Raw genomic sequence first — 21,370 nt, 5'->3', positions numbered from 1 at the left:
CCAGACTAGAAGACAGAATGAACCGTGACTACTGGCCATGGTCTGGTAAGGACAATGGCCTTGACCAGCTGAGCACAGATCCAAGGCCAAGACATCTGCCAAGCACAGCCGCCTGGGCTCAGCAGTTTGGGGCTCCTCTTTCTAATTCTGATTTTCTCTTCTCTTGATTAGGGCCTGCCTTGTTTTCTGGGCCAAAGCCAGTCCCCATCCAAGACACTCGTCCCTCCTCTGGTTAAGGTCAGGGCTCTGTCCCAGTTCTGCAGCCTGTCATGAAGCACACGACAAGGAGGGAGGGCGGGATACATCCATGAACTCCAATTGGCAGTGGCAGAAGACCAGGCCTCGGCTTCTCCTCTCGCCCTACTGGGCCGCCTTCACCTCGGTGTCATCGCATCGAGGCCATCCACCCCCATCCCAGCCCCCGGCGTCGTTCTCAGGGGCTTGATCAGATCTGTTGTGCAGTGGTCCACTCTTAGCCTCGGTTTTGCTTTCTGCTGATTCAGTTACCAGCAGTCAACCCCAGTTCTCAAATACTAAATGGAAATTTCCAGAAATAAACAATTCATAAGTTTTGAACTGTGTGTGCTGTTCTGAGCAGCATGATGAGGTCTTATACCATGAGTCCTCCCTTTGTTCTGCATAGCCACGCTGTATACACTACCTGTCACCTAGCAGTCGGCGGGGCTATCAGATCGACGGTCTCGGTATCACATTGCTTGGGTTCAGGTAACCCTTATTTTACATAATAATGGCCCCAAAGCACAAGAGTAGTGGTGCTGGCGATTCAGGTCATTTCTTACTGTGCCTAATTTATAAATTAAACTTTATTGTATGCATGTATAGGAAAAAACATAGTATATAATATATAGGTTTGGTATTATCAGGTTTCAGGCATCCACTAGGGGTGTGTGTCCGGGGGTGGTCTTGGAACATATCCCTGCAGATGAGGTAGCGGACTGCTGTGCAAGAAACTGGCACCTGCACAAAAAGTGGTCTACGGCGCCCTCTGGTGGTCAGTTACAACATAACAGGGGCACAATCGGCACATTTCAACTGCCAAGGAATCTGAAGCACCTGCTGAGAACAAGCTGTTAGTGCTCCTTTGTGATAATTGGATCTTATCTGAACACGGATGTTTTTATATGGTATCAAATGATGAAGACAAAACTCACAATAAGTGTATGAAGGGAGTAATACAGATAGATACTCTCAACCTAATTCTATCACAAGGTACCTTGGCACCCAAAACCCTGAGAAGACGACCCGGGACAAAGACTGCATTCTGGCCATCCCCCAAATTCTAGGGCACAAGGAGACGTCTACCGGTGGGAAAGACTCAAATTATTCACTGTAAGCTCTGAAGCAGCCAGAAGTTCATTTAACAGCCCACTAAAATGAAAACACAGGAGAGTTTTGACTGTGGACAATGAAACAAAACGTAATAAATGTTAACATCTATGTTTAAGAAAATAAATCCAACACATTTCATTAAAATAATGCTTTTAATTATTAATGCTTTGGATAAGAAATTTATTCTACCAAGTTTAAGACATATTTTTCTTAAAGAGAAGCTGTTTTCAAACTAGTACTCAAGTTCCTCTCTCTTAGCCATTTAAGGATTCAGTTGCTTGATTCCTGATACACCTCTTTATGAGGGATCTCACATCGTCATCTGAAATCGCATATACAGGTGATAAAAGTAAACAATTTCTTCTCTTCTGAAGAAAAGTGATTTTTTTTTAAAGTCATGTTATTGTCCCTCTGATGACCAGATTTAGGTAGTAACAGCATTAGAAGCCATTTAAAGCAGTTGAGGAAGTCTTAGGTCAGTGTTCAAAGTAGCATTAATGAAAAAAAAAAAAAAAAGCTACAGAGAGTGGTTGGGGGATGGACTTCGGCCCTGGTTTAAGCTGGTCCATGTCCAGGTTAACTTTACTTGTAAAGGAACACCCGAAACAACTGACACACAAAATTCCCTCCTTTCTTTTGCAATCCCATTTTGGGGCAAAAAAAAAATATGTGTGCTTCTGTGTACATATTTTGAGTGGAGGAAACTGATTATACAGTGTTCGCTTGGCTGGGAAAACCAAATTCAGGAAGTTTTATGAACTTCTTTGGTTAAATCAAATTCAGGAAATTTTATGAACTTAATTTGTTCTAGGTAATTATCACCTTGGATTTGAAAAGCTTTTTTAAAAGTTCTTTATAAGAAATAGTTTTGAAAAAAAAAGAAATAGTTTTGCCCTACGTTGGCTCAAGGACTGTCAGACAGAAATGGACCATGAGTGGGACGTTCCATTTGTGTTTCATCATTGTTTGTCTTGGCAAGATTTATTCAGGTGCACTGTATGTAACATGTGCCAACCCCTTAGTATGGGTTCAGGCAGCAGCCGTTGGGGAGGGACGACCTCTCCCCAGCACAGGGGTTTCCAGGAATTGAGAACATATACTTGAGTACTTTCAAACGCCAATGGTCAATCTAAATCTGGTACCTGCCCCTTTACAAGGATCACCATTGGAAAACCATTTGGGAGTGATGGAACAAAACCTTTGATCATAACAAAAGATGTCTCTATGAAAATGGCTTTAAAATATGAAAAAACACATATATATCTAGCAATCTCATCTTCCAAGAAATCCAGTAACAATCCCACTCAATTCTGTAAACAAGCAAGCAAGCGAACAAACAAACCAGCATGTGACAGAAAACTGGTTAATCTTCTGGGAAGCTTTCCATAGAGAAACATTAAGTGCCCCAAGTCTGTATGCAATTTCCTAAGACGCTTCGCATGTGTGGTTAAATTCACCATATGCTGCTTCACCTAGAGAGGGGAAGACAGAGGAGGAAAAATTATTTCATTAAACTGAGTTGACAGATGGTAAAAAGTTATTTCATTCTAGGGAAGGACTAGAGAAACCTCTGATGTAAAAGTTCAAGATCTCGAGTTAATTTCAGCCACATTCTTGGTGATTTCACTGGTGTATACATCTGTCAAAATTCGTCAAATTGTACATGTGAAATATATGTAGTTTGCTGTAGAGAAATCACATCACAATAAAGGTGTTAAAATCAATCAATCAAACAAACCCATTTGGGGATCTATTTCTTAAAAAAAAAAAAAATTCGACGTCTTTCATGTGCTTAAGAATCACCTGAGTTTGCTGAAATGCAGATCCCTGAGTTCTGGTTTAGGCTCAGGCCAAGGGGTCTTCATCCTAGCCAGCACCCCAGCTGACACACTAGCAGACGCTACCAGAACAAAACACAAAGTAGCAGCCGTGGCTGCTGTGATCATCTCATTCTAGAGTATCTGAAGGTTTTAAAGACAAAGACACCGAAGGCGTCCCGAACACTAGGGCAAAAGAGCAGTAATCAGCCAGTGCCCAGCCAGGGAGGTGACCTTGATCCATTCCCCTGCTGCAGCCCTGACCACGGCCATCAGGAAATCCATGTCCAGGGAAAGGCAAATTACATCTGTCTTTGCCAGGGAACGCGTGGGCGTCCCGGAGGCCTGCTGAGCAGACTTAACAGTGAGAAAAGGCAACTGCTCATACTTAAGAGAGCTGCTTACTTACTCAAGCATGTCCGCAAACACTTCGGGTAAACATTTCAACCTTCCATTCAATGTGAAAATATGCTTGTGGGTCTTGACCCAACAGTCCAGCAAGGCGAACTGTATTCAGTTAGGCCCCGTATGAGCCCTACCAAATGGGCCTGGTGTTGAAGTTCTCTCAAAAGACCCCATCGGAGTGAAAACAGGTTTGAAATGCAGGTGGCTTTATGGTATTTAGAGAAATAACACCTTCCGAAACCCATCCGGGCAAACGGGGCAAGGTGGCTGCCACTCGGGGAGGCCCTTGAGTGCCTGCGAGCCCCTGGGAGTGGCTTCCCAAGGCCCTACAGATACTACTGTACATTCTCTCAGGCTGTTAAACGGTTCTGGTGGCAAGCTGGGTGGGTGGGATGGTGGGGGACCCATTCGTGGGCTCTGAAATGAACAACAGTCAGAGGCACCTGTCTGGGAAAGTCAGCTTCAAGGCACTGCCCATTCCTAGGATTCCGGTGTTCTGCCTCCAGGGGGGTGGGGAGGTTGTCACATGCGGGGCTAGTCTTTTGTCCTCCTCTTGAAAGGACAGGAGAGAGTGCTCTCTCTTACCTCTGAGCTGCAGAAAAGATCCACTCATCGGTGTTGATAAAGTGAGAACCTCAAATTTATCTATTATACTCTCATTCAGCATGGAGACTTGAGGGAAAACCCATATTTGTTTTGTTATTAAAGAAAGCATTGCCCTTGGACATGTTATCTGTGCAAAGATAACTGTACTTCAGACATTGTTACGTCCTGCATAAGTGACATTTAACCTCGAAGAGTGGGCCTGTCATCTTACTGACTATCCTGCTTGATAATTTGTCGCCTGGCCATGATGTTGTAATTGCTACCTCTGTCTTCCTATAAAGGAAGATGGCTTTTTGGGTCCAGAAGGCAATCTCTAGCCCTGGCGTGCACGGCAGTGGAATAAACGCCATGATGGCTGGACTCTTTAATCAAACAAAGAAGTTGAAAATCTTTGTCTCAAAGCTACCAGCCTGACCAGTAGTCAGTATTTGCTAAACGCCTGTGCTGTGCACTGTCCCAGGCCCCTGTTTGGAACAGAGGGAAAAACAGCAACAAAACTAAAACCTGAGCTTTGCTGTGAAGAGATTGACAACTGTGGTGGGAAACCAACAGAGCACCACAGAATTGCTGTGCAACAGACGAAGAACGAACAAAAGAATAAACAATGTAAGAAGCCAGACCCCGGCCACAGGGCTAGCGTGGCATTCCCACCCTCGTCTCCACAAGCAGAAGGTGTTCATATGACACTGGGTTAGGAGCCTGGCCAGCTGCCAGCGTGGTGACCAGAGGGGCAGTGTGACGTCAGTTTAGAAGCCGGGGGAGGGCTCTGGCGCTGGAGGGCCGGGGTCTGAACCCCAGCGCCATCGCTGACTGGCTGTGGGACGTTAGGCAAGTTTCTTACTTTTCTGTGCATCCGCTCTTCACCCGAGAGATGAAGAAAAACATCCCCTGACGCACAGGGCTGCCGTGAGAGTGCAGCGAGCTCATCAGTGACAAGCCGGTGACGCTCCACAAACACTGCTGCTACTGTTCTTAGTGTCACCGACCACCAGGCCTAGAAGTGCCAGGCGTGCCAGAGTGACCTGTGTCGCCTGGAAGAAACACCAGTCCCTGTGCTCCTTCATCTGAACCCTGACCTAATTGGAAAGAATCTGCATCGCACCCCTTTCCCATCTTCAGGTTACATTTTTCTCCTCATTCTCTCCCATGGCTCCTTCCCTACAAGCGTCAGCTTGCCGGTGGGATACACCACACGTCCACCCCACCAGGGCCCACAGGACTGGGGACGGAGGGGAGGGCGTCACATGCTCTGACCCGGATGGGGCTCCTTTCCTGCACGGAAGCACCCAGGTCGGACTCTCGTGAGAAAATGCACCATCACGGGTCAGAACTGGGCTCCATCCAGGATCGCATAAGCATAGCCTTCAAATGGGGTCTCCACTTGGTGTCCTAGCTTGGAGATAGAGTTCAGAGGGTCTGGGGTGGGGAGAAACTGGGATGGAAAAAAGTTTTCATATTCATGACGCTCTGAAATGTTTCGTTTTCTTCAACAATGAATGTAGGCGATAAACCACAGTGGTGATGGCCTATCAGTGACGGCCACCAACAGAAACACAGCAATCACAGACACTTGCACAACATGGTAGAGTTGTTGCAGAGGTCTTAAAATATTGTTTCAGTCCTCACTGCTCTGAAAGTACAGAAGATTTATGGACTCACTACTGGATTTTATTATTTAACGTGTTCATTAAAAAGCCAACATATGACTATATTACACATTTAAAATACTTTTATACACGTATTTCAGTGTAGTTTGTTTCTTTCATAATCTCATGTGTTTTAAGCATTTAAAAAATATTGTTCTTGGCGGGTGGTCATAGGCTTACCAGCTTGTCAAAGGAATCCATGGTACACAAAATGGTTAAGACTCCCCACCTTGCTTTAGAATTAGGTTGAGGACCACTGATCAGGGCTGCAACATTACAAAGATGAAAGATGTGTAAATACTTACTGAAATGTGACGTTATAATATTCTTCAGGCGTCACTATTTTCGGTCCACCAAAGTAGTCCAGGACCCAGATATTGGTTATATTCAACTTAGCAAAGAACCAATTATGGCTGGATGGCCAGCTTTTCATCTCAGGGTGTCGAATGAATAATGAATTCTTTGCAATGTCCACTTCTGTCTCACTCACCTATACGACATATATAAAATAAACCTCATAGCAGTCACATTTTGTTTTCTTGCCTGTTAAGAATATGTGATTCTAGTATTCTACAAATCCTAAAGAGTCTAGTGATAAGTCCTGATTTTTTAAGTTTAATTTTTTAAAAAATGGATATATAATTGACATACAACATTGTATTAGTTTTAGGTGTGCAACATAATGATTTGATATGTGCATATATTGCAAAATGATCACAAGTTTAGTTAACATCCATCACCACACAGTTACAATTTTCTTCTCTTCTTTTTTTCCTTTTCTTTTTTTTTTTTTTTTTCCTTGCACTGAGAACCTTTAAGATCTACTCTAAATGCTGATCTTAAGGAATCAGGAGAAAGTAAAGGAGCTTGAAGAAATGCAGAGAACAGTGGAGAGTTCAAATGTTGGTGATGACATACTATAATGAAGTGGGAAGCCACCACGAGTGCCAGTGTTCACTGCTAAATGGTAATTTTGAGCTATCAGAGTAATTGATGCAAAGTACTATAATAAAATGTTACCAGTGCTTATGCCATCTAACATCAGCACATTTATCCCAAAACTCGTACACGTTAAACATGGAGATGGGCGTACAGAAAGGGATAAAAGTCTGTAGGAAGAGGCACAGCGGAACTCAAGAGCACCTGTGCCCCTCCCCCTTTCTCCTCCAGTGAAGGACACTCAACTCCAGAGATGCACCTACATGGAATTTCCAAGACCACAAATAAATCTTCTCTGAGGGATTCATGACTGACAAGGTCAGGAAGGAAGGTCTTCTGGCTCGGCAGTCGGATCAGTGTTCATGACCCCTCATCCTCTGCCCCTCCCATGGTTTTACTGAACCTCTTCTCTCTAGCACTCACCCCAAACTGCCTAAATTCATTTCTAGTATTTAATAATGGTTACTCCTCTGTTAACTCACTTAGTACACTCTGTGCTCTCAGTCGCTGGTAAAATCCGGAGACAAGGAACCCCAGAACGGGAAGTACTGTGTAGTGTACAACATGACTATGAACTTTGGTTGAGCAGATGTTCCTTATACAGGAGCTTAACAGCTGTTACATCTGTTCAGCTTTAAAAAATAGCTCATTTTCCCCATAAACACCTTATTGAACACCTATATGAAAGCAACTGATTAAAACCTTTAGCTTTCATGAAATTACATATTAGAACACATTCTGTGTACCTCAGTCACCAACTGTATTTTATTCTCAAAATATCTCTTCCTTTATTGTTAATAAGATGATGCTCTTCTAAAACCAGTGTCTATTCTCGTAAGATAACGATTTACCTTGACAACAGTTCCCGACAGTATTGTGTGAGCACAGAGGGGACTTTGGGGATCAAATCCATATTTCTTGCAGAAGCTAGTCTCTGCCAAAGACATGGTCAGCGTAGCATATGGATTCTCCTGTGGAGAGAAAAATGAAGACCCTGTCGTGTGAAATAGTGTCTCTGGAGAGGTAATAAATTTCACAGGTTGCATACACACTGTTCCCAGAACTTGACCGTGCTTCCGTGAAACAATGAATTGAAAAACACCACGTTCCACTCAGGAAAATTACTACTTGGATAGAGACTGATCTTGATCCTTGCTCCAAAAAATTTGTGTGTGTGGGGGGCACTGTTTCATATTTAAAATTAACTGACTTGGTAAGAATTATTTTAACTTTTTTTCTCTTAAACTCTTAATTTGTCCCGTATTCACCAGAGGAATTATAATTACAGTACCACCCAAATACAAGGCTAATCTATAGTCTTCACTGAAAGATCTAAAGGATTAGATCTAATATGAAACTTGTGCATAAAAATATCACTGTGGCTCAACAAGCTGATTGTACAGTTTAAGCAAGAAAGTAGCTGAATCATGCTTCTTGGTTATCTTAAGATAGCAGAAACTGTCATGTGATTTCAAAACTGGAGAAGTTGCTCATTTCTGCTCTGGCAACAAGAGAATTCTTAGTTAAAAAATGTGAGGCAAGCAAAATTTCTAATGCTTTCTTATTCAGAAATGAGCTTCCTAAATGGCACTGTTGACAGATTACAGCAAAATTCATACTGTTGCATTTAGTGCTTTAAACTGCCAAGTGTCTCGTGGGGAGAATTTTGCCATCTCACAGTGACCCATCAAAACAGTGAGTCATAAAGAGATCTTCTTGGAATCATTTAGCCAAATATTTGCTATCTACAGACTATTAGGCAAGGCATTATAGGAGATCAAAAATGGGGGGGGGGTGACTCAGATAAGGTGTTTCCCTTCTCTGTGAGTTGACTATCTGGTTGAAAATTCAGACATAAACAAAACGTAAGTGATGTAAAACAAAGGCACAGAAGAGGTCAAAAGGCAGCACATAACTAATTGCCAAGTGAATGATACAGTTAAGTGTATTTGAAATTCAGTGTAAGGAGATGTCAGCACAGCCTGGAGTGATATGGAAACTCTAAAGAGCTTTGTATGATATTCAAAATCAGGATGGAAGTGGGAAGACAGCATTAAAGGCAAAGGGAATAGGTAATTGCAAAACACAGGAACTGGGGAAGTATAAGACATGACTGTGAGTAGTGAGAAACCCAATTTGCTTGAAAGAATGGCTTTCTGAGGAGAGGGGGTTGGAGACAAGGCTGAGGGGGAGTTTGGGTAGTAAGGGTGGTTTAACTCCAAGCTAAGAAGTCAAGACTGTATTTTGCAGGCTGGCAACTGTCCGTGCTTTCCAAGAACCGCTTGTCTGGAGAGCCTGTTAAAATGCTGATTTCTGGGCTCCATTCCCAGCTCAGGTATCGGGATTTTTAACAAACACCCCCGGTGAATCTTACGCAGCTCTAGGAAGATAGATGTTATTAAAGGTTTCTGGGAAGAGGGCAATTCTGAGTGGTATTTTGTTCATGTAAATCTGGTGGGTGGAGTGGACAGGAGCAGATAGGAAGAAGACAGAGGTCAGAAAGAGGAAGAAAAGTAGAAAGCAGAAATTAACAACTTTGTCGCGTTAACTGACTGGACTCAGAGTCAGACTCAGTCCGATGTGTAGGCCATGCCTTTTTACTGCCATCACATCATGACCTGAAACCCTGGGTGGGCTCCTCACCACTGTCTCTTTCTAGAGATGTCAAAGACCTGGGCTCAAATTCTACCTGACAGCCATTAGCTGACTAGTCCCTGCACCTCTGAGTTTGTTTCCTCATTCCGACAATCTGCACAATCCACCCCGCCACCATTAGAAGCATCAGGGAGGAGGGGGCGGGTAGAGCGCAGTGGTAGAACGTGTGCTTGGTGTGCACCAGGTGCTGGGTTCAATCCCAGTGCATCTGTTAAGGACGAAAAAGCAGCAGCAGCAGCAGGGAGGAATTTGGGGGGTAACTTTTAATAAAATGAGTTTTTAATAAAATACCTTGGCATTGTATTTTTGAAAATCTTCCCAGGTGACTGTATTTGCAACGAAGGTTGAACATCACTGATGGAGTGAGTGGAATGAGCTCACTATGAACAAATGTCTAAGGGAGGGGAGCGGGCTGGGAATAAGAAAATAGTGAATGGAGGTGTATTGCCTTGGATAAAGGAGGCAGCTGCTTCTGGTTTTGCTCAGAGAATGCAGGTCCCCAGGGTTACAGACTGTCCAATTTTTCAAGAAGTCCGAAATTTACACTTTTTAATTGCAATCTCAATTTTTGAATGTCGGCAACAAACTCAAATGTATTAAAAAAACAGAACAGAGCTCTGCGTGCGCCAAAGAAAACCAGTCTGTGGGACATATTCAGCTCATGGGCCACCAGTCTGTGACCTGTGTTTTGAAGGCAGATGGACCTGCGGTTAGATTCGATTGTGGCTACTGGCTTTGGGCAAATTACCTAACCTAAGTCTCAAGTTCTTCATCTGCAGTATGAGGATGGTAATACCCACCTCGAAGGTTATTAAATGAGACGATGAGTGTAAAGAGGTCAGCCTGGCACACAGCAGGTGCTTCATCAAATTATCAGGTTTTTCATCTTATCTTTATTAACAAAGTTAACCTCAGATCTGGGATCTTCTGTCATAGAGACCCTTTCCCAAATCAGGCTCTGTTCCTGGACTCAGTCTGACTCTAGTCTCCCAACCTGTGACACCGCTCTTGGCACAGCAGGGGTCCACCAGCGAGGTGTCAATCTGGTCCTGCCCCAAAAGGTGGGCAAAGGTGAGGACAGGGCCCTCCCATCAGTTGTGCTCCCTACGGGGGAAGCTGATGTGCCCACGAGGCCTAAAGACTGCCATAATCATTCACTATGGCCATTCACTTCTTGCTGCTGAAGGGAAAATTCTTAATTCAGAAGGAGGGGTAAGAAAGAAAATCCCTGAAGCCACTTAGACAAAGTGCTAAACTACCCAAACGTCTCTACACCCCGTAAAACTTTTAATAATCGGAGCCCGGTTAATGAGACACCGTGCCCCAAGACGACTCGGGGGTGAGAAGTCCTCCAGGTGCCGGTCAAGAATTCACCCCAAGTGAGTCGCGCGGTGGCGAGGGCGTGTGTGCAATTCCTGGATTTTAATTGCCCAACAACTGGGAAGCTGCAATGCCTGCCTGGTCAGCGCGGGAGAGAAGAGGCAGGGGTTTGGGCGAGGCTCAAATTCTCATCTGTAAGAGGCCAGCTCTCCTTCCCGGGCAGAATTCAGGCAACAGTGGAAAGGCTCGCGCTCCGGCGCGCGGTTCCGCGCGGCCCCGCCCGCTCACCTTTAGGTTGCCCACCGACTGCTGCAGCGGACTCAGGTAGAAGTAGGGCACGCCGCTGCCCTTGCTCGGAGGCCCGTCGCTAAGCGACAGGACGTCGGCGAAGGGCCGGCCGCGCACCCCCTCCTGCGTGGAGATGGTGGCCAACGCGCCCCAGTCGCAGACGTTCGTCACGAAGCGGGCCACGAGCGCCGCTTTCTCGCGGGGCGGCAGCGGCGGCAGCAGCTTGGCGGCGTCCCAGTCGGCGTGTTCCCGGCCGCCCCGGCCTCGCGCCGGCGCCACCAGGAGGGCAACAAGAACCGGCGCCAGCAGGCAGGCGAGCACGGCGCGCGCGGACCCGCGGGCACGCCCGGCCATGGCGGTGACTCCAGCGAGAGTCCGCAGACCCGAGGCCTACGGGGGCCCAAAGTTAGGCCAGCGCTCCGGGCCCCGCCCACCGCGGGGCATAGAGGCCCCGCCCCCTCCGAGGGGGACCAATCGGAGTACGAGGTGCTGGTGGAGGGGGCGTGTCCCTCGGCCTGCTCGGCAACCTGCTGGGACCCCGCTGTTTATCCACCTTCCTCCTGCGCCGCGCGGCTCTGTTCTGCAGGTCTGTCAGGATTGCGAAACCGTCCTAAACGGGATATTTGTTTTGTTTGACAGATGAAAAAACGAAGGCGTAGAGTAATTAGGCCCTCTGCCACGTCATACTATTAGGAAAGAACCAGCCTCTTCACACGCACCCCTTCCTTTGGTGCCTTTGGATATAGGTATCTGGCATCCGAGAGGAAATGCTGAGTTTTCTACATATGCTCTTTTCTGTTTACTTCACTCTCCACACCAAAGAGCAGCAAGCGTCCAGGTGGGAAGGAGAGAAACCCCACAGTTTCACATCTTATAAACTACTCCTGGCCCAGGAGCCTCTCAGACAGAGACACTCGGGGAGGGTCAGGATTCTGTGCACGAATTTGGACTCATCGAAGCCAAACGTGGGCCAAAGTCATCAGGCTTGAGGGCAGTGGTTTCACAAATGTCTTGCCCTTGCTGACCCCTCACTCCATGTAAGGGGCATTTCCTTTTGCTCCTCCAAAGAAAGTCCCTTCCATTCCTTCAGCGGTGCTTCCTCTTTCTGATACTCTGGGAATTGGTAAGTAAGCTCATACCACCTGACATACTTTCTTTAGAATTGTAAGCTTCGGTCACCTCTCCTCAGAGTGAGTCCTAATCTTTCTGGCCTGGCCCCCAAGCCCCACATTCATCGTTGTTATAAATACTGCGTGGTGGTGCTGGCACGGGAGTGTCTCTGCTCGTAAAGCCGATTCTGGCGAACCTGGCCCTCTGAGGCTGAGCTGTTCAACAAAGGTGAAGTAACCTCACTCAGCTGCCCCGGGCCAGTCAGGTGAGCAAGTGGGAGGGGCCACAGGTGTGCGAGCCAAAGCCCCGCCTCCACTTCCTGTCTCGAGCTCCTCCTCCCCATAGTCAGCCTGGAAGGTTCTGAGGCAGCTCAGGCAGAGCTCGGGTTCGGAAGCAGGACCACTTCCTCTGAGTAGGAGTCTCCAGCTCCCTCTGGTGGCCAAAGGGTGTTACACACACTGCTTGCACCTACAGGTAAGAGGGTGAACACCTCAAAGTTGGTTTCCTTTTTAACAACTGAATTTAGGAGAGCTTCAAGCTAGATGGAAAACTTAAGTGGGAAGCATTTCAGAGGAGGAAAATCAGGTTTATCATTTTCAGAACAAATATTTAATACGAATAGTTTGAGTGCCTGCCAATTACCAAGAGTTCATCCTCAGTCTGTTAGGGAAAGAGCATATGGAGTTTCAGATTTGGACTTCAAATCTCAGTTCTGCCACTATCAAGTCATGTTCCTGTGGGAATTTCATTTCACCTTTTTGGACCTCTGTTTTCGTTTCGAAAATGAGACTTTGGATTAGATGATATCTGACACCTCTTCTGGCTCTATGTACTATTTTTCTGTTAACATGCAAAACAAGGGCCTTTTTTAGGTTTCAGAAAATGAATAATTTTTTTGCAGGAGGACTAAAAAATACTTTTTGTTTACTGCTGTGCCAGTATTGCTATATGAAATAACAATAAGCCCTATTGTAGCCCCCATTATAAAACATGTGCCTAGAACTGGGTCTCATGCGTCAGCATTAGAATGAGATCTACAAACCCTCCAGCTTGAAGCACCTCCTCTCGGTGTCTGTCTTTGCACTGGCTGTTCCCTCTGCTCCAAACCCTCCACCCTCAGCTATGGGCATAGCTACCTCACTCACATCCGAATCTCCACTCAGATGTCACTTCTCAGAGCTGCCTTCTTGACCACTCTTTCCAAGAGGCCTTCCTTGATTGCTCCTCCATTGAACAACCCTGTTTATTTCTTTCATAGCTTGAGTTTCTGGCAGGTGTTCTGGATAACTTCATCAGGTCAAAAGGTCACATTCCATCCAGGCTGAGACATGCATAAGTCACACTTCCTTAACGGCCTCCTGGCTGATTTTAGAGAGCTCTCTTAGCAACACCAACTCCATTTTTATTTTCCTTTCATGTAGTAAACTTAGATGTGTCCTTTCACACTACAAACAATCCAAACCTCTCACATCTAAGTTTATTATAAATCTAAATTCCACTTGGATTTCAAGAAATGTCATTTTGTTTGACAGGAGGCAGATACATGGCATGTAGAGGTAAATTAACCCCCTTTCATCATGCTGCCTCCAATGCCCTGGAGGGGCTGTGGGTTACTGAATAACTACTAGGAAAGCAGAGGAATGCTTAGGGACAAAGAACACAGGCAGGGCTGGCTCCCAGCCTCAGCCCAAGAGAAACATGCCTGACTTCCTACAACATAACAGAACCCCAGGGAATTCATTTCAGTACTTCATGTGCTGGATCTTTCTTAATAAGATGCTGACATTTCTTGAAGAAATCAACTTCAATTTTGATTTTTTTAAATGTTAACCAATGGCATCCTCAAAGAAACTCAACAATATTGGAGGTCTGTACAATTTTTTTTTCAGTCTCTTAGCAGCAGCCTGGAGAGCCCTGTCTCCTTCAGCTTAGTGGGACTACCCTCCCCTTTAGTATTTAAATTAAAATGTCTCATTTACTGGGCTAGGAAACTCAGCATTTCCTCACAGAATAACTAAGACTTCTCAGGGGATTTATTTCTTGTGATAGTTTGCTGCTAAATTCCTGATGGTGCTTGAAGTTTTCTCTTCTTTTTGTGACTTAACTCCACAAACTTCTCTTGATCCCCCACCCCATAACAAACACCATTTACCAAAAGTGTAACAAGTTTTTGTTGAAGATTTGGGAGTGGAGCTACATTGCTAGGTACCAGAGCAGGTTAGTTTAAATTAATTATTTGAATCTCTTTTTCTAGAAAGTTTCCCAGCCTGCTTCAAGAAACTTTAAATTCTTTTCTCTTTAAAATGTACAGTAATTGCACTTAAGGTCTTTTCCTAGCCCAGCCACCCTGATGTGAGGCTATTTTCCCCCAATAAAATGACTTTCTAAGATGATGTGAATTAAAATACACTTCTTTTTCTAATGAAATTCTGGGGCCCGTTTTTAAACTAGTAGGTTTTTCCCCCCTCCTTCACATTCATAAAACTACGAAGGGAAACTCTTGAGCAGTTACACAATGTATACGGATCAAATAAATTTTAAGCTTTTTGGTTGAAAGCATCTTATTCCTTCATACCTAGAAAGGGAGGAAAAATAGAAGCATTTAAATGGGCCAAGGGTTATCATGTATGCTATCTGGGGTAGATGTTAAGCTGTCCCCTCAATATTTCAGGCTGTCTGCAGTATTTCAGGGAGGACTGTAGTTGACCGACTCGGGGTCGGTGGGGACATCTGACTAGTTCTGGCCAATGAGATATAAGAAGAAATGATACGTATCACTTCCATGCCGGTGTAAGACCTGCTTTCCCTCTACTTAGGCAGCTTGCAGTGTTCCAGATTGAGGCTGCTCTGTCCACCTGGACCCTGAAGCATTATAGAGTGGATCCTCTAACCCCGACCCCAAGTTTATCTGCAGTGAACACAGTGAACACGTATTATGATTGGGAAATATGAATGGACCTTTATTGTTTGAAGTCACAGAGATTTGAGTGCCATCTGTTACCCCAGCATAACTTAGCCTATTTTGACTCTTAAACTGTCACGTTACAATTCTTGCCAAAACCCGATGGAGTAGGTATTATTATCTGCATTTTAGTGATGTGATTTCCTCAGGTCATAGAGCAAATCAGTGACAGAATCCGTTTTCAAACCCACATCTGTCTGACCCAATGCCTGTGCTCACTACCCTGCGTCAGTAGTTACATTTATTAAACTTTTACTTCCTGTTGAATGTCCTTACAAACTGTTTCGTAGCTTTTATAAATTTCAGATTCTGCTGTGCAGTGATACCAAGAAAATAGCATCGTAGAATTTTTACTATGTATTATTTCATTTGATTCTTACAGCAACTCTCCGCATTAAGCAGATTCTTCTTAGCCTCATTTTACATATGATCCAAATGAAGCCCAGGGCCCCTAAGGGACTTGTCCCAAGGGAGGTAGATATTAGAGGACAGAGCCAGGTCTTGAACTTAAGTTTTCTGACTCATGTGCAGTGCCCTTGCTAATTCTGGGTACCTTTCAAACCAACTACGTTTCCTTCACTGTACGCATAAGGTCAGTGAAGCAACTAACGATGATTTCATTTATTCTTTCATTCGTCCACCAAATACTTATTGAACAACTCCTATGTGCCAAGCATACTTCTTAAACCAAATCTGTTGATAAATTCTGGAAGGAGTAGGTTAGGAGAAAAAAGACAACCAGCTTCCAGGAAGAAGTTTAAAGGTAAGAAGTAGGGGGCAGAAGGGGGCGGGGTGGGAATTGGTACTGGAGCCAGTTTGTACCAACCCCTAAGAGCTGATTCTGCACATCTCTTCTTATCTCTGAGTTCAGTGACTTTGCAGCAGCTTGAGATTGGCCACGTTAGAAGTATTTACACCATGGAATTTGGCACATGCTATAAATCAGGGTTTTGTTTTATTTTGTCTCCCCTGGATTGCTGATTGTAAATCACCTCTACATTGATGGCGACTTTGCATGAGTGATGGCCTTTGCCCTAGGACTGGGGAGTGGAAAATGTGTATGATTTTTTCTGTCTGGCTTCTTTCATTCAACATAATGTTTTCAAGGTTCATCCATATGGTAGCCTGTATCAGTACTTCATTCCTTTTATGCCTGAATAATACTCCATTGTACACGTGTAACTACAGTTTATTTATCCGTTCATCTGTTAATGAACATCTGGGCTGTTTCTGTCTTTTGACTGCTGTGAATAGCGCTACTATGAAGATTCCCGTACAAGGATTTGAGTGTCTATTTTCAATTTTGGGGGGTGTAGACCTAGGAGTAGAATTTCTGGGTCATGTGGGAATTCCATGTTTAACTCTTCTGAGGTATCACCATGCAGCTTTACATAGCAGCTTCCCCATTTTACATTCCCAGCAACGTAGGTGAGTTTCAGTTTCTCCACATCCTTACCGACACTTGTTACTTTCCGTATTTTGGATTCTTGTCATCCTAGTGGGTGGAAGTTTTAATTTTCATTTCCCTAGTGACTAACAATACTGAGCACCTTTTCACGTGATTTTTTTGGCCTTTTGTATATCTTCTTTGGAGAAGCACAGACAAAAATTCTAGTGAATTCATTCCCTTACTATGCAGACTGTAGCCCTCTGGACTTGACCAAACAAATCAAATATTTTACTTCCATAATCTCAGGTATGGTGCCAGCTGCCAGTACTTACTAAGAGAATAATGTCTTATGGAAATATGACTTTTTATCAGGTGTGATTGTCCAACAAGTCTGCTGGTTAATTGGTATTTAATACCACCTTTGAGCTCTCTTTTTCACTTACTCCCAGTAAGCTACCATCTAGATGTGTCTGAAACAGCTTCAGATTTCCTGCCATCCTAACCCCTTCTCTTCTCTTACCAGGGGGTTCAGGCAAAGGGCAGTAACGCAATCCTCACTGGGTATTATGGCTTGAATTGTGTCCTAGCCCCAAAACTTCATAGCTTGAAGTTCTAAACCCCAGTACCTCAAAGTGTGACTTGATTTGGAAATAGGGTCCCTGCAGATGCAATTAGTTAAGATAAGGTCAAAGTGGAGTGGATAAAAATGTCTCACCAGTAAATTTGCTTCCTCCAAGTCTTGTGGGTTTCTGCTTAATCTATGAACCCTTGGAAATAGTTTTAATTCTTCTATGTCTGGGCACATCCAGAGCAAAACTATGTTTTTCAGGTATTCTGAAGTTTCAAAATATACTCAATGGCCTCTCAGTCAGATCACGCCCATTTTGCAGCCAAGAATCTTCTCAACTTAAACTCCACCTAAGTTTAAGGCGTGGAGGAGGAGGAAGGCATCAACGCCTGACTCTGTAGTAAAAAGAGGAACAAGGCAGTGGGGTCAGGGCAGTGGAGGTTCGGCTGTCACTCTGCAACAAACCTGAAAAAACACAACACAACACAACAAACACAAACCCTGACTGTCAGTCAGTTCACAGCACAGGGAAGAAAAGGAAAAGAAGGGTCAGTTGGTCACTCAGTGCTTTAAGCCTGGCTGCCCCTTCCCAACCTGAAAGGAAGCAGTGAGGCCCAGTCACTAGGATACTCTGTACCCTGGAACTGACAGCCCATTTAGTGACCCCTGCATCACCAGCTTGCAGACCCTCCCTTGCCTTGACCTTGGGAGTCGATGAAATGGCTTGGCTAGACCCTTTTTATTCCTTGCAACCCCTCTCTCTCAGCATACGATTCAGGCCCTAAACTTGATGGAAACTGTGAGTTTATATCCATCTCTTTCTTGTTGTGTACCTCCCTTCCTCCTAGGTTCTTCCTCACAAGAATGTCAGTGACTCCTTCCTTGGAAGGGTTTCAGTAAAGCCTCTGGGCATCTAGAGATCGTCCCAGGACTGGTGGTACCCTCGGCTCCAGAGAACAGCCTGCGTGCCGGCCCGTTCAAAGGCAGAGTGGCCTCTGTTCTGGAGTGTTGTGGAGACGTCTCAGGTCAGATTTCCCAGGAAACAGATTCTGAAACAAATCTTTGCATGCAGTAAGGTTACTGGGAGCGACTTGGGAATCAACACATAAGGGAAGTGAAGAAAGCAGGATTGGGCAGAAGGAAAAGTTGGGTTGTGATACAGTCACAACAAAAGACTCAGGCGATCTGATGGAGAGCTCTGAACCTGGGATGGGCCTTTCAGACTGTCCTGATTGTTTATAGCCTCCACATCAACTTGTCATTAGATGTGGGAACAGAGTGGGAGGGTATAGCTCAGTGGTAGAGCGTGTGCTTAGCATGCACGAGGCCCTGGGTTCAATCCCCAGTACCTCTGTTAAAACAAACAAACAAACACACAAATGTGAGAACAGGACCATGGAGAAGGCAGGACCTTCTCTGCTGAAGGCCATCTCGGAAGCAGGGCTCAGAAGCAGGCTGTCAGCTGGCAACTCTCTCAGCAGCTGGGGAAATGAGGGCTTCATCCTGAGCAGGGGAGGAGGGACTTGGGCAGCACACAGAGCCTCCACCACAGTCCAGCCCTTGGACTGCTTGAATCTGCTTGATTTGTGTGAACTTTGGAAGCAGTTCTTTGAGGATTCTTCTCGCAAGGCTTTTTCCCTGGGGAACTTAGAAGAGGATGATTAGGGGGACAAACGATGCTTCAGTGGGTCTCAACTGCTGCTCATAACTTCCCTCTTCTACTTTCTGTTCTAGATTTCCTCTAGCTTCCTTCCTAAGCATCTCTGCTGGTCCAGGTGGTTTACTTGGTGGGATGACCTAGCCCCTTACCCTGAGGGGTCTGAGTCCCTGATTATAACGCCCTTCTTAGACCATGGCTGCTGCATTTGCCAATTTATCAGCAGAGTTGGTCAAGGGAGAACCAAGTGATGTCCAAATGGATCACCTGCACACCAGCCATATTCTTCTCTACTGTCACCACGTAACAGCAGACTCATCTCCTCCTAATGATCAGGGTCTTTTCCTGCTGGCCTCTCAGCGTGAGATACCCAGGGTGCTGGGTGGAAACAATCACTCTCTGGGAACCAAGACCTCTAAATCTGCAGAGCCCAGAACTGTGGGGCAGGAAGTGGAAACCTGGAGTGATGTTCAGTGGGACCTCTCATTTTTACACCGTGTTCTCCAGACCCAAGCACTCTACCTGCTGGGGGCAGGGCACCATGTAATGACGGGTGAGGGAGTATGTACTCTGTCCAGGAGGATAGCTCCCCATCCTCATATGGTGTCAACTCCAGCCTAGCACCTCAGCTGTGCCTTCAGGAGGACGTTCCATTGCTCCATCAGGATGGTGTTTTCTGGGTATTCTGGTATGTGAAGGACCAGTGGATCCCATAGTCATGGGCTCACTTCTGTATCTACTGTGCTGTAAAGTGACCCTCTGGTTCCAGTGCTATGTTATAGGAGATCTCATGTCTGTGGATGAAACACTTCTGGACTTCCACTCTTCCAGAAGATGGAATATTAGTTTTCCCTATTCCTGCCACTATTACAACCCAAAACTCAGACATAAGAAGACTCTGAAAGGTGGAGAACAAGTATCTGACTAGCTGGAGGCCCTGGGATCTGAGGAACAACACAGTGGTGAGTCCCCTGAGTTTTCTTTTTTTGTCTCATGTATCCCAGACCTGGAGCCCAAGAAACTGGCAACCTGGAAACACAAATGTACATAGACCAAAAAAAGCCCCAATGAAAGTCTGCTTCTCTTTAGTCAAAGGCCATGAAAGGAACATTCTAGCAAAGCGGAAAACTTTTAGATGATAATTTCTCTACTTCAGGACCCCCACACCCAAACACACATACACACACACACACACACACACACACACACACACTCACACACTAAGGCTCTACCCATGCCAGCAAAAGCAAATGGGACCCTTCCCGCCCTTACCAGGCCATAATCACTCCCCGCCCCACACCCACCAGGGTAATGCCAGAAAGTAGAGCTCATGTGTTAAGACAAGCCTTCCTGTGTATTAGCCACGTCTTGCTCATACAGTCTGAATAACACGATGTCATCTATAAGGTGGACCAACGTGATGACCGTGCAGCGTGGCCAGAATCCAGGTCCCCTGTTCTACATTATAACAGAAGGAGGGGAAGTTCTAGAGCAGTAACAGTGTACACTGTTGACTATTCCACATGATGAGAACTGTTTCAGATTCTCCTTTCTGATTGGGCTAGAAAGGAACGCACATCCCTGGCCACGTATCATGTGCAAATCAGTGTGAATTCACTCTAGCAAAACAGCACACGTGGCACAGAACCCACAGCTGAAGGTGCACCTTGGTAGAGCGCTCTGCTGTCTACTGGTACCCTCCAGGGTCCCTCTCAGGCCAGAGGGAGAAGTTAATAGACAGGTGTTAGGGAGCGCCAGCGTACACCCTCCAGCTTTTTAAGGATGGCATGAATCACTGCTATCTTCCCCCAGGATGTGATATTGTTTTTGATTTACCGTCTTAGACGCGGTGGGGTGACAGTTTCAAGGGTTTGATTTGGGCCATCCCTGCTATGATAACCTCTACATGTGCAGGCCGAGGTGAGGTTTCTGCCAACCCTCAGTTTGTTTATTTCAAATTACACATTTGAGGCTGGGGAAATGACCACTGGGAAAGTCTGTAGACCCCAGGAGACCAGCTGTGAGCTGGACCGAGGCCAGGAGCACTTATTACCTTGTCCCCACTCATCCCTGCTGTAATGGAGGCCCACAGTAACACTTTCAGTTTCCAGGCTTCGATATCAACTTGGACCCTGTATCCTCAAAATACCTGGATACTACTCTTTTCTCAGTGCACAATTACCCAACTAAATAGCTCTTACTTTTTAGGGAGGAAGGACTAGGGGGATCATTGCCATTTATACTTGCCGTGATGGTACAAGGCCTTCCTCCTAAGGATTCAGCCGTCCTGGAATTAGCAGGTTCTAGATCTAAAAACTGGCTCAGGTCTGAAAATCAAAAAAAAAAAAAAAAAAAAGATTTCTAAATTTTTTGTTGTGGTGGCTGCTCTCGGTCTCCTAATGACCTACTTTAAAAAAAATTATTGTGTAAACTCTCTAATGGGGGTAAACTTTTTTATTATTATTAAAACTTTTTTTTTTTAGAAGAGTTTTAGGTTCACAGCGAAATTGAATGGAAGGTACAGAGATTTCCCATATATTCCCCACCCCAACACATGCATAGCCTCTGCTATTATCCACATCCCCCGCCGGAGTGCTACATTTGTTACAATCAATGAACCTATATTGACACATAATCACCCAAAGTCCATAGTTTGC

At 45.2% G+C, this 21,370-nt stretch overlaps 1 protein-coding gene and 1 long non-coding RNA gene across 4 annotated transcripts; one reads left to right on the top strand and one right to left on the bottom strand.

Annotated features, from left to right (window-relative positions):
• Positions 1-1,483: 1,483 nt before the first annotated feature.
• On the bottom strand, positions 1,484-11,460 carry CREG1 (cellular repressor of E1A stimulated genes 1). Of its 2 annotated transcripts, XM_032463807.1 has the most exons (4): positions 11,027-11,455; positions 7,615-7,734; positions 6,130-6,314; positions 1,484-2,822 (listed from the first exon to the last, which is right to left on the bottom strand). In XM_032463807.1, exons 1-4 carry the CDS (start codon positions 11,378-11,380, stop codon positions 2,819-2,821), a joined length of 663 nt encoding a protein of 220 aa, XP_032319698.1. In that variant the 5' UTR covers positions 11,381-11,455; the 3' UTR covers positions 1,484-2,818. The 2 variants fall into 2 exon arrangements, with proteins under 2 accessions (XP_032319698.1, XP_032319699.1); XM_032463808.1 differs by lacking the exon at positions 1,484-2,822 and having other exon boundaries at positions 6,126-6,314; positions 11,027-11,460.
• A 260-nt stretch (positions 11,461-11,720) lies between these two features.
• On the top strand, positions 11,721-19,340 carry LOC116658660. 2 transcript variants are annotated; one of them, XR_004313890.1, is made up of 3 exons: positions 11,721-12,149; positions 17,905-18,081; positions 18,791-19,340. It is a non-coding gene; the product is annotated as an uncharacterized LOC116658660 (long non-coding RNA). The 2 variants fall into 2 exon arrangements; XR_004313889.1 differs by lacking the exon at positions 11,721-12,149 and adding an exon at positions 12,488-12,610.
• The last annotated feature ends 2,030 nt before the right edge of the window (positions 19,341-21,370 follow it).

Source organism: Camelus ferus, chromosome 21 (genome assembly GCF_009834535.1).
Source record: "Camelus ferus isolate YT-003-E chromosome 21, BCGSAC_Cfer_1.0, whole genome shotgun sequence".
Lineage (NCBI taxonomy): Eukaryota > Metazoa > Chordata > Mammalia > Artiodactyla > Camelidae > Camelus > Camelus ferus.
Note: the sequence above shows the minus strand (reverse complement) of the source record. Positions and strands in the feature narration are given on the sequence as shown.